We start from the raw sequence: 13383 nt of genomic DNA on the forward strand, positions 1-13383 counted from the left end.
GGATAAGCAGAAGAAGATGGATGGATGGATGGATGGACATCAGATTTATATGAAAATAGCTTCAATATAGAGGCGACTTGTTTTTCCAGTCTGCTGGTACTTTCTGATTTTTCAGGATCGCATTTGGCTTAAGTCTTAATTTTGCACACAAACTCTGACCAACTTTTTTTTTCTCCAACGTCAGAACCATGCAAATTACACTCCTCTCGCTTGGTCCGTGCCATTTTGCATTTGTCAATATGACTATAGTGGTCCATACTATTGCCATCATTTTAGAAATGTCCAAAACCAGTGAAGTTGGCACATTGTGTAAATCGTAAATAAAAGCAGAATACAATGATTTGCAAATACGTTTCAACCTATATTCAACTGAATAGACTGCAAAGACAAGATACTTAACATTTGAACTGGTAAACGTTATTTTTTGCAAATATTAACTACGGTAATTTGGAATTTGATTCCTGCAACATGTTACAAAAAAGCTGGCACAAGTGGCAAAAAAGACTGAGAAAGTTGAGGAATGCTCATCAAACCTTTATTTGGAACATCCCACAGGTGATCAGGCTAATTGGGATCAGGTGGGTGCCATGATTGGGTATAAAAGCAGCTTCCATGAATTGCTCAGTCATTCACAAACAAGGATGGGGCAAGCGTCACCACTTTGTGAACAAATGCATGAGCAAATTGTCGAACAGTTTAAGAACAACATTTCTCAACGAGCTAGTGCAAGGAATTTAGGGATTTCACCATCTACGGTCCGTAATATCATCAAAAGGTTTAGAGAATCTGGAGAAATCACTGCACGTAAGCGGCAAGGCTGAAAACCAACATTCTTTCCCTCAGGCAATACTGCATCAAAAATGGACATTAGTGTGTAAAGGATATCACCACATGGGCTCAGGAACACTTCAGAAAACCACTGTCAGTAACTACAGTTTGTCATTACATCTGTAAGTGCAAGTTAAAACTCGACTATGCAAAGCCAAGGCCATTTATCAACAACACCCAGAAACGCCGCCGGCTTCACTGGGCCCGAGCTCATCTAAGATGGACTGATGCAAAGTGGAAAAGTGTTCTGTGGTCTGACGAGTCCACATTTCAAATTGTTTTTGGAAACTGTGGACGTCTTGTCCTCCGGACCAAAGAGGAAAAGAACCATCCTGACTATTATAGGCGCAAAGTTCAAAAGCCAGCATCTGTGATGGTATGGGGGTGTATTAGTGCCCAAGGCATGGGTAAATTACACATCTGTGAAGGCACCATTAATGCTGAAAGGTACATACAGGTTTTGGAGCAACATATGTTGCCATCCAAGCAACGTCTTTTTCATGGACGCCCCTGCTTATTTCAGCAAGACAATGCCAAGCCACATTCTGCACGTGTTACAACAGCGTGGCTTCGTAGTAAAAGAGTGCGGGTACTAGACTGGCCTGCCTGTAGACCAGACCTCATCTCCCATTGAAAATGTGTGGCGCATTATGAAGCCTAAAATACGACAACAGAGACCCCGGACTGTTGAACAACTTAAGCTGTACATCAAGCAAGAATGGAAAATAATTCCACCTGAAAATAATGTTGTGTCGTTCGCGAACGATTCGTTCGAACGAACGAATCTTTTGAGTGAACGTACTGAACCGAATCACTTCATGAACTGATTCGTTCAGTGGAACTGGCGCATTCTGTGACGTCGGCGAACGACGCAGCCAGCTACTCATCATGGGGGCGGGGGGAGGGACTGAGCGAACGATTCTTTCACCGCGGATTAACGACATGAATCACTCAGTGAACGACAACGCTCTCGCTCTCTGCTCTGCTTGCCCCAATGCCGCGGGTGATTCTCCTCTCGTTGCGGGGATATGTTTCATGCCATTGGCATTCGCTCTCCATTCATTCTCCAAGCTAACGGCTAATGTTGACTCAAGCCACATGAAAACAAACACACACATTATCTCAACACATAAAGTTATGAGAGTAGAGGAGACAGAAAGAAAGTCAGTGCAGGGCAAGGCTGAGCAGCGACGCGAGGGGGAGGGGCGGGGGGTAAAGTGTAGGGCAGGCTGTTTGAGAAGATTTAAAATTAAAATAATAACTAATGTATGTACATATACATGGGCTATTATTTATCTTGATTTTTATATTATTTAAGCTATTTATTTTCTTTTTTATTGCATATTTAAGTTGATATTTCCATTTTTATATTTTTAAATGTAAGCTACAGAAATTTTAGTTTTAATGTTGGCTTTTCTGGCACTTGGTTTAATATTTGTTTTGTTTTATTTAAGGTAGCCTATTTATTTTCTTTTTGTTTGCACATTTAAGTTAATATTTTCTTTGTTATATTTTTAAACGTAGGCTACAGAACATTTAGTTTTTATGTTGGCATTTCTGGCTCTTTATTTGTTTTATTTTGAAGGTATTTATTTTCTTTTTGTTTGCATATTTAAGTTTACATTTTCTTTGCTACAGAACATTTAGTTTTTATGTTGGCATTTGTTAAGCGTTTCTTAATTTAATATTTGTTTTTGCACTAAACAAACGAGGCCTATTTATTTAACTGTTGATTGCAAGCATTTTAGTAGGCTATTACTATTTTTTTTATTTCCCACTTTTATTTATTTCTTATTTTCATTTCAGTGCAATAAAACATATTTAACAACCAAGACATTTAGTCACATTTTGTTTATTGGACAGGCCGGAAACGCACACAGTGTTTTTAAAAGTAACGGAATCTCTACAGCTGCAATGTCTGTTAATTTGCGAACGTCAAGGGGAGTCTGTCAGGGCAGAGAGCGATTCACGTCTGTCGCCCTCTGGCCCACAGAACTGTAGCTGCTACTGCACAAGTGATTCGGTGATTCGCCGACCTGCGCACAGAACTGCTGCTGCAGAAGTGATTCGGTGATTCGCCGACCTGCGCACAGAACTGGTACTGCACAAGTGATTCGGTGATTCGCCGACCTGCGCACAGAACTGGTACTGTACAAGTGATTCGGTGATTCGCCAACCTGCGCACAGAACTGGTACTGCACAAGTGATTCGGTGATTCGCCGACCTGCGCACAGAACTGGTACTGCACAAGTGATTCGGTGATTCGCCGACCTGCGCACAGAACTGGTACTGCACAAGTGATTCGGTGATTCGCCGACCTGCACACAGAAATGCTGCTGCAGAAGTGATTCGGTGATTCGCCGACCCGCACACAGAACTGCTGCTGCAGAAGTGATTCACGTTCACGTACTGAACTGTGCTGACTGTGTCACTCACTGCCTGGTGTACTGCATGCACAGAGCTGTGTAGGGACTCGCGTTCACCCTTTTTGCTGCTTCTCCCGCGAATGTCTGCACTGTACTGTACTACGCACGCCCCCCCCCCCCCCCTCCTTTTTTTGGGGGGGGCGGGGGGGTGATTCGGTGAACGAATTTTTTGAAAGAATAAATTTAAGGAACTGATTCTAGTGATTCAGTACAGTCAAAAGAACTGCCGATCCCATCACTAGCACTGTACTACGCACGCCCCCTCCCTCCTTTTTTTTTTTTGGGGGGGGGGGTGATTCGGTGAACGAATTTTTTGAAAGAATAAATTTAAGGAACTGATTCTAGTGATTCAGTACAGTCAAAAGAACTGCCGATCCCATCACTACCTGAAAAGCGTCAAAAATTGGTCGTCTCAGTGGTAAAAATGTCCCTGTGCCAACTTTTTTGCAATGTTGCTGCCATTAAATTCTAAGTTAATGATTATTTGCACAAAAAAAAACCAGAAGTTTCTTAGTTCAAACATTAAATATCTTGTCTTTGCTAGTGTATTCAATTGAATATAAGTTGAAAAGGATTTGCAAATTATTGTATTCTGTTTTTATTTACCATTTATGCAGTGTGCCAACTTCACTGGTTTTGGGTTTTGTATGCAGGCTAACCCTTTCTTTAGTTGTATTGCTACAACATGCAACAATGCATCTGGCATAATTGATCATTCATTTTTTACATCAAAATATGGTGATTTCGGATGAACAAAACACATTTTACACAATATGAAATTCCCTAGTCTTCTTCTGTAGGTGACATCAGCAGGCTGATGCAGTCCCGCCCACATTTTGGAGCTAAAAGTGGGCGTTCCAAAGTGTGTTAAATCTCATTGGAAAACCAGGCTAAAATCACTAGTGTTAATTTGAGGGGAATTTTACCTGCTGACATCCTATTTAGGTGCAGAACTCTGAGTGCCAATGTTGTCAGCATTAGAGGGGCCCTTTAAGGTGTAAGGTGGAGTTGTCCAAACCTTTGCCAGCCCTATACAGAAAAAATATAACGTGCGGTGACAACTTTATATGATATTCTTTACCTTCTCATAAAATGTCTTCAAGGTTAGCAGGTCTGTCTTTGTGTTCTAGCTGACAAAGCTTCAAGTTGTGTTTTATTGTGTGTTGAAAATGTGCTGCAGCCCAATATATAAAAATAAAAAGTTATAGCCGGTTAAAGGAGATGTAGTGCCTTCCTGCTGCTTTGGAAATACCTTTTCTTTACCCATAAGCAAATGAAATAAAGCAGAAGAACATTTGGGGCCCGATTTACTAAGATTAAAATACCTCGCGCTAGATAGTGTGTGCAATCTATAAAATTGCTTGTACTATTAGTGGGCGTGTTGTGTGCGATCTATAAAGACTATGTGCTATCAAAGTGGTGCAGGCAGCCTTATTTAAATGAGGATTTTGCATGTGCTATACGGGGCATCACCACGGTGACACTCATTTACTGCACATTCATGCTCCTACCTGTGGCGTTTTGCTTTATTTTCAAACAAGCAGCAGACATCTACCACTTTATATGGCCATTTTAGCAGCAGTTGTGCAGTGCATTCACATTAACACCACTTTTTTTTCTCCTTTTATCGCTGAAGGTGCATGGAAGAGAGACTGCGTTTATGTGCTCAAGAATGCATACTTCAAGATGTATTTATCATACAGGATATAGTATGTTAGTATAATATGTTCTATGTGGAAAAACAAACATCATTAAAAAATACTAAAAGACACCAAATCAATTGAATTTGTTTTAATCAGCCCCTTAAGTCGTCTAGCACAGGGGTTCTCAACCTTTTTGACCTTGGGGCCAAACTTTTCCACTACAGAGGGGTCCCAGGACCCACTGAATTAGTAATCGTACTCTTTATTTTAATCGTTTTCAATAATTGTATGTCAAATGTTATAAAATATTTATTTCACACAAACACTTCAGGCTTACGTCAAGCTGATTAGAAAAATAAGTAGTAGCCAAATATACTGCATAAGAAGGCACTCATAAGTAACTAACGAAAAATAAATATCAATTAATGAATTTACAAGCGGTAGAAAATTAATGAATGGAAACATACTGTATATGCAAAATTGTTGTGCTAAAATAAATAAACTGAATTAATAATGAATATGTTTCTTAACTAAACTGCCAACACAACTAAAGTGCAAATGAGAAAACAGATTCACCACTTAAGTCATCATTTTTGCGCTTAAGAAACTGCTCTATGACTTTAGCTCCAGACTTGTTTTACATTGTCATTACTCTAACAAGTGGTGGAAAAGTGTATGGCAACTGAGTACCGTATTTTTCCGACTATAAGTCGCAGTTTTTTTTCATAGTTTGGCCGAGCTCCAGTGCGATTTATATATGTTTTTTTCCTTCTTTATTATGCATTTTCGGCAGGTGCGACTTATACTCCGGTGCGACTTATACTCCGAAAAATACGGTACTTCTGTGGCCCATACAGACCACAGCTGAGAAACAGATATTTTTTTGGCGGCCCTTGGGCCCTGACCTTTTGGTTAAGAAACACTGGTCTCGCAGCTATCAAATTATAAAAGGATGTTGCTGAATAGACGATTTGTCTAAAAAAAATTATTTGTGACCATCCAAATATGTCGAAACGTACACACAGAACGGAGGATTCTCTGTCCATCGTGTGTATTTTTAATATGTTTGCATTTTCTCCCAGTATTGTGAGCGGTTAGAAGACCAGCATATATTTAGCATATTAATGAAGGCAGAGACGCAGAATGCATTGCACGTCTTATTCTTTGCACACGTTCAGTATATCATGTTTGCATGTGTTTTATTACACGCAAACCTCATGTAAATCATGCCCTTGGTGTTCAGGCAGAGAAGTACAGCATATACAGATAAAAGCAGAATTATTATTATTATTTTAATAATTCTGTGTCATCCTCAACAGTTTTTCACGACATTGAATCCAAATTCAAAAGGTCGACCCTCCGCATGAAGAAACAGAACGAAGGTACGTTTACACATTAAATAATTTTCCAGTGTGTTTATTAATGTGCTTGTAATTTGCAGTGGCGTGGCGCAACACTGAATTATACTGGCAGACATGTTTCTAATATTGCGATTACCGTATGTTTGGTGCAAAAATAAAGTGTGACTGTATTCAACGATGCTCAAGCGGGTCCTCTCCCTCCGTGCCTGCAGGCTACGGTCTGCACTGCCACCGCGCTATCATCACCATGTCTAAGCTGGTTGGCATCAAGGACATGTACTGCAAAGTGGATGGAACGACCAACCTGCTTAACATGACCAAGGCGTTCTTCTTCGGGCTGACCAGTCAGGTACGCTCTTGTCACCCACTCTATTCTAAATCTAAATGATTATTTTCATTAATAACCCTGAGTTTAGAAAGTTGAATGTTGTCTTACTATTTGATTAATAATAACTATAATAGTATTTAATCATTCTACTTACTATAATTCCAATGACACCTTTACATTTAATTTGGATCTACTCGGAACAATGTCAACTGTACACATTTATAATGTCATAATGTAAAATATAATACATTTTTAGTTCCTACGTTTTCTGTTGCTTCTAAAAACTGTGGGGTGTCCCAAGCCGATATTGGTCGATAAAAACAATATCTCCAGTGACAATATAGATATAAACAGCACAATTTCAATATAAGCAAGTATCCAAATATTGCATGTTATTTACACATACAAAATCTTCAAGGCCAAAACAAACGTGTCCGCATCATTCAATTTAATGTGTCATGAGTTTAACTTAATGAATTCTTGTTGCCACTAGACGACCCATCCACTTCAACTTAGGCTATGTTTACACTGCAAGCCTAAGTGGCCCTAATTGGATTTTTTCGAAATTAGATTTTTTTCCAGCTGACTGTTTACACTGCAAGTAAAATGTGATTTTTATCAGACACAAGTTTGAACGCACACCGACCCCAATGTGGCCCTGATTTCACTTGCGTGTGCAGTTCAATAAAGGCAGTCAACTGGATTCCGTAAATGAACAAGGAGGTCACTACTCTTACTAGTACAAAATAAAAGTCGCCACACCTTAAAATAAAATAAATATGATCTATGAATGAAAATATATAGTGTAATATATTTGGGAGGGTTCTAATCTTTTAATGGCTGTTAAATAGAGGAGGCACAGACATCAGTGTGGATCTATGTTAGCTTTATTTTTCAAATCACGTAAACAAACAAACAAATATGTATGTATATATACATATATATATATATGTGTATATGTATGTGTATATATATATATATATATATATACAGTGGGGCAAAAAAGTATTTAGTCAGCCACCGATTGTGCAAGTTCTCCCACTTAAAATGATGACAGAGGTCTGTAATTTTCATCATAGGTACAAAAAAAATCCAGGAATTCACATTGTAGGAATTTTAAAGAATTTATTTGTAAATCATGGTGGAAAATAAGTATTTGGTCACTTCAAACAAGGAAGATCTCTGGCTCTCAGAGACCTGTAACTTCTTCTTTAAGAAGCTCTTCTGTCCTCCACTTGTTACCTGTATTAATGGCACCTGTTTGAACTTGTTATCTGTATAAAAGACACCTGTCCACAGCCTCAAACAGTCAGACTCCAAACTCCACTATGGCCAAGACCAAAGAGCTGTCAAAGGACACCAGGAAAATAATTGTAGACCTGCACCAGACTGTGAAGAGTGAATCTACAATAGGCAAGCAGCTTGGTGTGAAAAAATCAACTGTGGGAGCAATTATCAGAAAATGGAAGACATACAAGACAACTGATAATCTCCCTTGATCTGGGGCTCCACGCAAGATCTCATCCCGTGGGTTCAAAATGATCATGAGAAATGTGAGCAAAAATCCCAGAACCACACGGGGGGACCTGGTGAATGACCTGCAGAGAGCTGGGACCAAAGTAACAAAGGTGACCATCAGTAACACACTACGCCGACAGGGACTCAAATCCTGCAGTGCCAGACGTGTCTCCTGCTTAAGCCAGTGCATGTCCAGGCCCGTCTGAAGTTTGCCAGAGAGCACATGGATGATACAGCAGAGGATTGGGAGAATGTCATGTGGTCAGATGAAACCAAAATATAACTTTTTGGTATAAACTCAACTTGTCGTGTTTGGAGGAAGAAGAATACTGAGTTGCATCCCAAGAACACCATACCTACTGTGAAGCATGGGGGTGGAAACATCATGCTTTGGGGCTGTTTTTCTGCTAAGGGGACAGGCCGACTGATCCGTGTTAAGGAAAGAATGAATGGGGCCATGTATCGTGAGATTTTGAGCCAAAACCTCCTTCCATCAGTGAGAGCTTTGAAGATGAAACGTGGCTGGGTCTACCAGCATGACAATGATCCCAAACACACCGCCCGGGCAACGAAGGAGTGGCTCCGTAAGAAGCATTTGAAAGTCCTGGAGTGGCCTAGCCAGTCTCCAGACCTCAACCCCATAGAAAATCTGTGGAGGGAGTTGAAAGTCCGTGTTGCTCGGCGACAGCCCCAAAACATCACTGCTCTCGAGAAGATCTGCATGGAGGAATGGGCCAAAATACCAGCTACTGTGTGTGCAAACCTGGTAAAGACCTATAGTAATCGTTTGACCTCTGTAATATAACCTTTGTTGGCAATAACAAAGTATTGAGTTGAATTTTTGTTATTGACCAAATACTTATTTTCCACCATAATTTACAAATAAATTCTTTAAAAATCCTACAATGTGAATTCCTGGATTTTTTTTTCACATTCTGTCTCTCACAGTTGAAGTGTACCTATGATGAAAATTACAGACCTCTGTCATCATTTTCAGTGGGAGAACTTGCACAATTGGTGGCTGACTAAATACTTTTTTGCCCCACTGTATATATATGTGTGTGTGTATATTTATATATAAATGTATATGTGTGTATATGTATATGTGTATGTGTATATTTATATATATATATGTATGTGTGTATATGTATATGTGTATATGTGTATATGTATATATGTGTGTGTATATATATATATATATATATATATATATATATATATGAATATATTATTTATTTAGCGCCTAAATCTCTAGAGTCTACATCAACTTCAGATCTGTCCGTCAATTCTAAGTTGTTGTTTTTTTATGTTGTTTTTTTGTTTTTGTTTTCTGCCCTTTTTGTCAAAGAAAGCTATGTTTTTTATGGTAAACACACAAAATATGCAAAATCTTCCACAAAAAATATTTTTCAAAGTGGAATATTTAATGTAAAGTAATCAGATCCTTGGATAGGTCAATAATTCATAAAAATATTGATTTTGATTCAATATTATGTTTTGAGCAATGGGAGTTTTAAAGAAAATAAAAACAGCTCAAGGACACAACGGACGTGACTAGGTTGGTTGAAGCTGGGGATCGAACCAGGAACCCTCAGGTTGCTGGCACGGCCACTCTCCCAACGGTGCCACGCCGTCCCCCTGATAACAGTGCAACTTTTTCTAATCTACATTTCACCTGTAAGCTTTTTTATTCCACTTTTGTTATGTTTTTGTTTATTTTAATAGTTTTTTTTAGAATGTGCCGTGGGCCTTTTAAACATTAGCTGCGGGCCGCAGATGGCCTCCAGGCCACACTTTTGACACCCCTGCTAGAGATAATAAAAAATTAATTCTGATAAGCCTATCGATAAAAAGCAGAGCCTGGCGACACATGCGAGTTTATCATAACGCACAGTCAGCATCTCCACTTCAGTTAACAATGACGCTGATGACGTCACTGTCAGCGATGCGAGCGACACTTGCTAACTTTGTCAGCCGATTCTCCAAGAGACTCCTTTTGAGCACTTCTCGCACATTAACACTTCAAAGGGCACATATTTGCCCCGTTTGTTGACCTGCAAAGTATGTTTTTGGGGTAGAGGAGTCTGGTTGGCTGCTGGTTAGCTTGAAACTAGCAGCTAGCCTCTCTCCATCCTCGAACAATGTTGATCCAACGGGAGATAAAAGTGAAGTTTCCATGGACTCACAAAGACTAAAACAAGTCATTTACCGGAGCCATGGCACAGGAAGAAGTTAAAAAGGTTGACTTTACACTCACCTTAGTGTTTACCATGAAGTCTTTCTTTTGACAGCCTCTCGCGGTAAAGTTGTCTGTGTGCAAACTGAGGCAGTATTTGTCATTGATAAATGGTAAATGTGTTACACTTGTATAGCGCTTTTCTACCTTCAAGGTACTCAAAGCGCTTTGACAATATTTCCACATTCACCCATTCTCACACACATTCACACACTGATGGCGGGAGCTGTCATGCAAGGCCCTAACCAGGACCCATCAGTAGCAAGGGTGAAGTGTCTTGCTCAAGGACACAACGGACGTGACTAGGTTGGTTGAAGCTGGGGATCGAACCAGGAACCCTCAGGTTGCTGGCACGGCCACTCTCCCAACGGTGCCACGCCGTCCCCCTGATAAAACTTTCGACGAATCAAAATTTACGACCAATAAAAACTCAATAAACGGGGACGGAAATTTGACCCGGCAAATATGAACAAAACAAAACACCGGCAGAAAGCGATAATCGATAATAAAAAATCATCATCCGGGGGATGCATGGGCTTCCGAAATTGCACGTCCTTTCTGATTTCAATGCATAAAAAGACACAAAAAGTGCGTCACCGCCAACACTGGTATGCGTGTGTGTAATATGTATATATTTCATATAGCTTATTTTTTATATTGCCTATTTGTGCATTATTGACGAGTGGTGCACCGAAAATTCGACCGCCGAAAAAATACGTGTCTCACCGTAACCGGATGTTGTGATGAGTGATGACGTATCCACTTCCGTTGCCAGGCTGCGTCTTTCCCCGCGAACACGAATGACTAAGCTCGCCCAAAGATGATACAAAAGTCGCATTCGGGTCGCATTTCCGTTTGTACTGAAGTCACATTTGAAAAGATGAGATTCCAATCGGGATGTGGCCTGAATCCGATACTCAAAGATCAGATTTGAAGCATTCAGGACCGTTTAGACTGGAAAAAAATATCCGATCTGTTTCACTTGAGGACAAAAAAAATCTAATTTGGTGTGCAGTGTAAAGGGAGGCTTGAAGACAGCATAAGTCCATTCTAGACAGTTAATAATAAATAGTTTAGTGTCTTTCATACCTACCATTGTTCTCTGTTTGACTCAAACCTTTTCTAAAATTCCACACTAGAAAATAATAAAAGTATGTGTGTGTCATGCTGATAATCAGATTGGGTCAAAGTTGGCATCATATCGAAAGTGAACAAGTTGTATTGTTTGCACTGTGCCTCAAAAAACTGCCAAGTGTGCTCACTTGCACAAATTAGTGTGTTGTAGTGTGTTTGTTTAAGCAAAAAGTATATATTATATTTTACTGTTAGACTAAACCACTATTGCATACATTATGAAAACAAAAATAATGTAAATAGTGACTTATGTATTTATTATAATGCATACAATAAAAGATGGGTAAATATTATTAATCAGTATTGTAAAAAGTTAGCCTTATCTTGATTTAATATTATCGAAGTGTATAAATACAAATACACATCTAACCTTAATAATATGTGGCTAAAAAAAAAGGCCTTTGTTACAGAATTTCAAACTCTCTTAATTATATATATATATATATATATATATATATATATATTGATTTATTTATTTATTTATTTATTTATTTTTTCATGGAAAACGACTTCCGGACGGCTTCGAAGCGATTCTGGACCACCATCCGCCGCCTCAGGAAGGGGAAGCAGTGCACTATCAACACCGTGTATGGTGAGGATGGTGTTCTGCTGACCTCGACTGCGGATGTTGTGGATCGGTGGAGAGAATACTTCGAAGACCTCCTCAATCCCACCAACACGTCTTCCTATGAGGAAGCAGTGCCTGGGGAATCTGTGGTGGACTCTTCTATTTCTGGGGCTGAGGTTGCTGAGGTAGTTAAAAAGCTCCTCGGTGGCAAGGCCCCGGGGGTGGATGAGATCCGCCCGGAGTTCCTTAAGGCTCTGGATGCTGTGGGGCTGTCTTGGTTGACAAGACTCTGCAGCATCGCGTGGACATCGGGGGCGGTACCTCTGGATTGGCAGACCGGGGTGGTGGTTCCTCTCTTTAAGAAGGGGAACCGGAGGGTGTGTTCTAACTATCGTGGGATCACACTCCTCAGCCTTCCCGGTAAGGTCTATTCAGGTGTACTGGAGAGGAGGCTACGCCGGATAGTCGAACCTCGGATTCAGGAGGAACAGTGTGGTTTTCGTCCTGGTCGTGGAACTGTGGACCAGCTCTATACTCTCGGCAGGGTCCTTGAGGGTGCATGGGAGTTTGCCCAACCAGTCTACATGTGCTTTGTGGACTTGGAGAAGGCATTCGACCGTGTCCCTCGGTAAGTCCTGTGGGGAGTGCTCAGAGAGTATGGTGTATCGGACTGTCTGATTTTGGCGGTCCGCTCCCTGTATGATCAGTGTCAGAGCTTGGTCCGCATTGCCGGCAGTAAGTCGGACACGTTTCCAGTGAGGGTTGGACTCCGCCAAGGCTGCCCTTTGTCACCAATTCTGTTCATAACTTTTATGGACAGAATTTCTAGGCGCAGTCAAGGCGTTGAGGGGATCCGGTTTGGTGGCTGCAGGATTAGGTCTCTGCTTTTTGCAGATGATGTGGTCCTGATGGCTTCATCTGGCCAGGATCTTCAGCTCTCGCTGGATCGGTTCGCAGCCGAGTGTGAAGCGACTGGGATGAGAATCAGCACCTCCAAGTCCGAGTCCATGGTTCTCGCCCGGAAAAGGGTGGAGTGCCATCTCCGGGTTGGGGAGGAGACCCTGCCCCAAGTGGAGGAGTTAAAGTACCTCGGAGTCTTGTTCACGAGTGAGGGAAGAGTGGATCGTGAGATCGACAGGCGTATCGGTGCGGCATCTTCAGTAATGCGGACGCTATATCGATCCGTTGTGGTGAAGAAGGAGCTGAGCCAGAAGGCAAAGCTCTCAATTTACCGGTCGATCTACGTTCCCATCCTCACCTATGGTCATGAGCTTTGGGTTATGACCGAAAGGACAAGATCACGGGTACAAGCGGCCGAAATGAGTTTCCTCCGCCGGGTGG

At 40.8% G+C, this 13383-nt stretch overlaps 1 protein-coding gene across 4 annotated transcripts in view; it reads left to right on the forward strand.

Annotated features, from left to right (window-relative positions):
• Positions 1–13383, forward strand: part of mrps5 (mitochondrial ribosomal protein S5) — a 135829-nt gene that overhangs the window by 120960 nt on the left and 1486 nt on the right. For all 4 annotated transcript variants that reach the window (XM_061966037.1, XM_061966021.1, XM_061966029.1 and 1 more), the window contains 2 exons: positions 6217–6279; positions 6471–6607. In XM_061966037.1, the coding sequence (XP_061822021.1) occupies positions 6217–6279; positions 6471–6607 (200 nt within the window). The remainder of the gene's footprint in view (positions 1–6216; positions 6280–6470; positions 6608–13383) is intronic.

This window comes from Nerophis lumbriciformis, linkage group LG02 (genome assembly GCF_033978685.3).
Source record: "Nerophis lumbriciformis linkage group LG02, RoL_Nlum_v2.1, whole genome shotgun sequence".
Taxonomy (NCBI): domain Eukaryota; kingdom Metazoa; phylum Chordata; class Actinopteri; order Syngnathiformes; family Syngnathidae; genus Nerophis; species Nerophis lumbriciformis.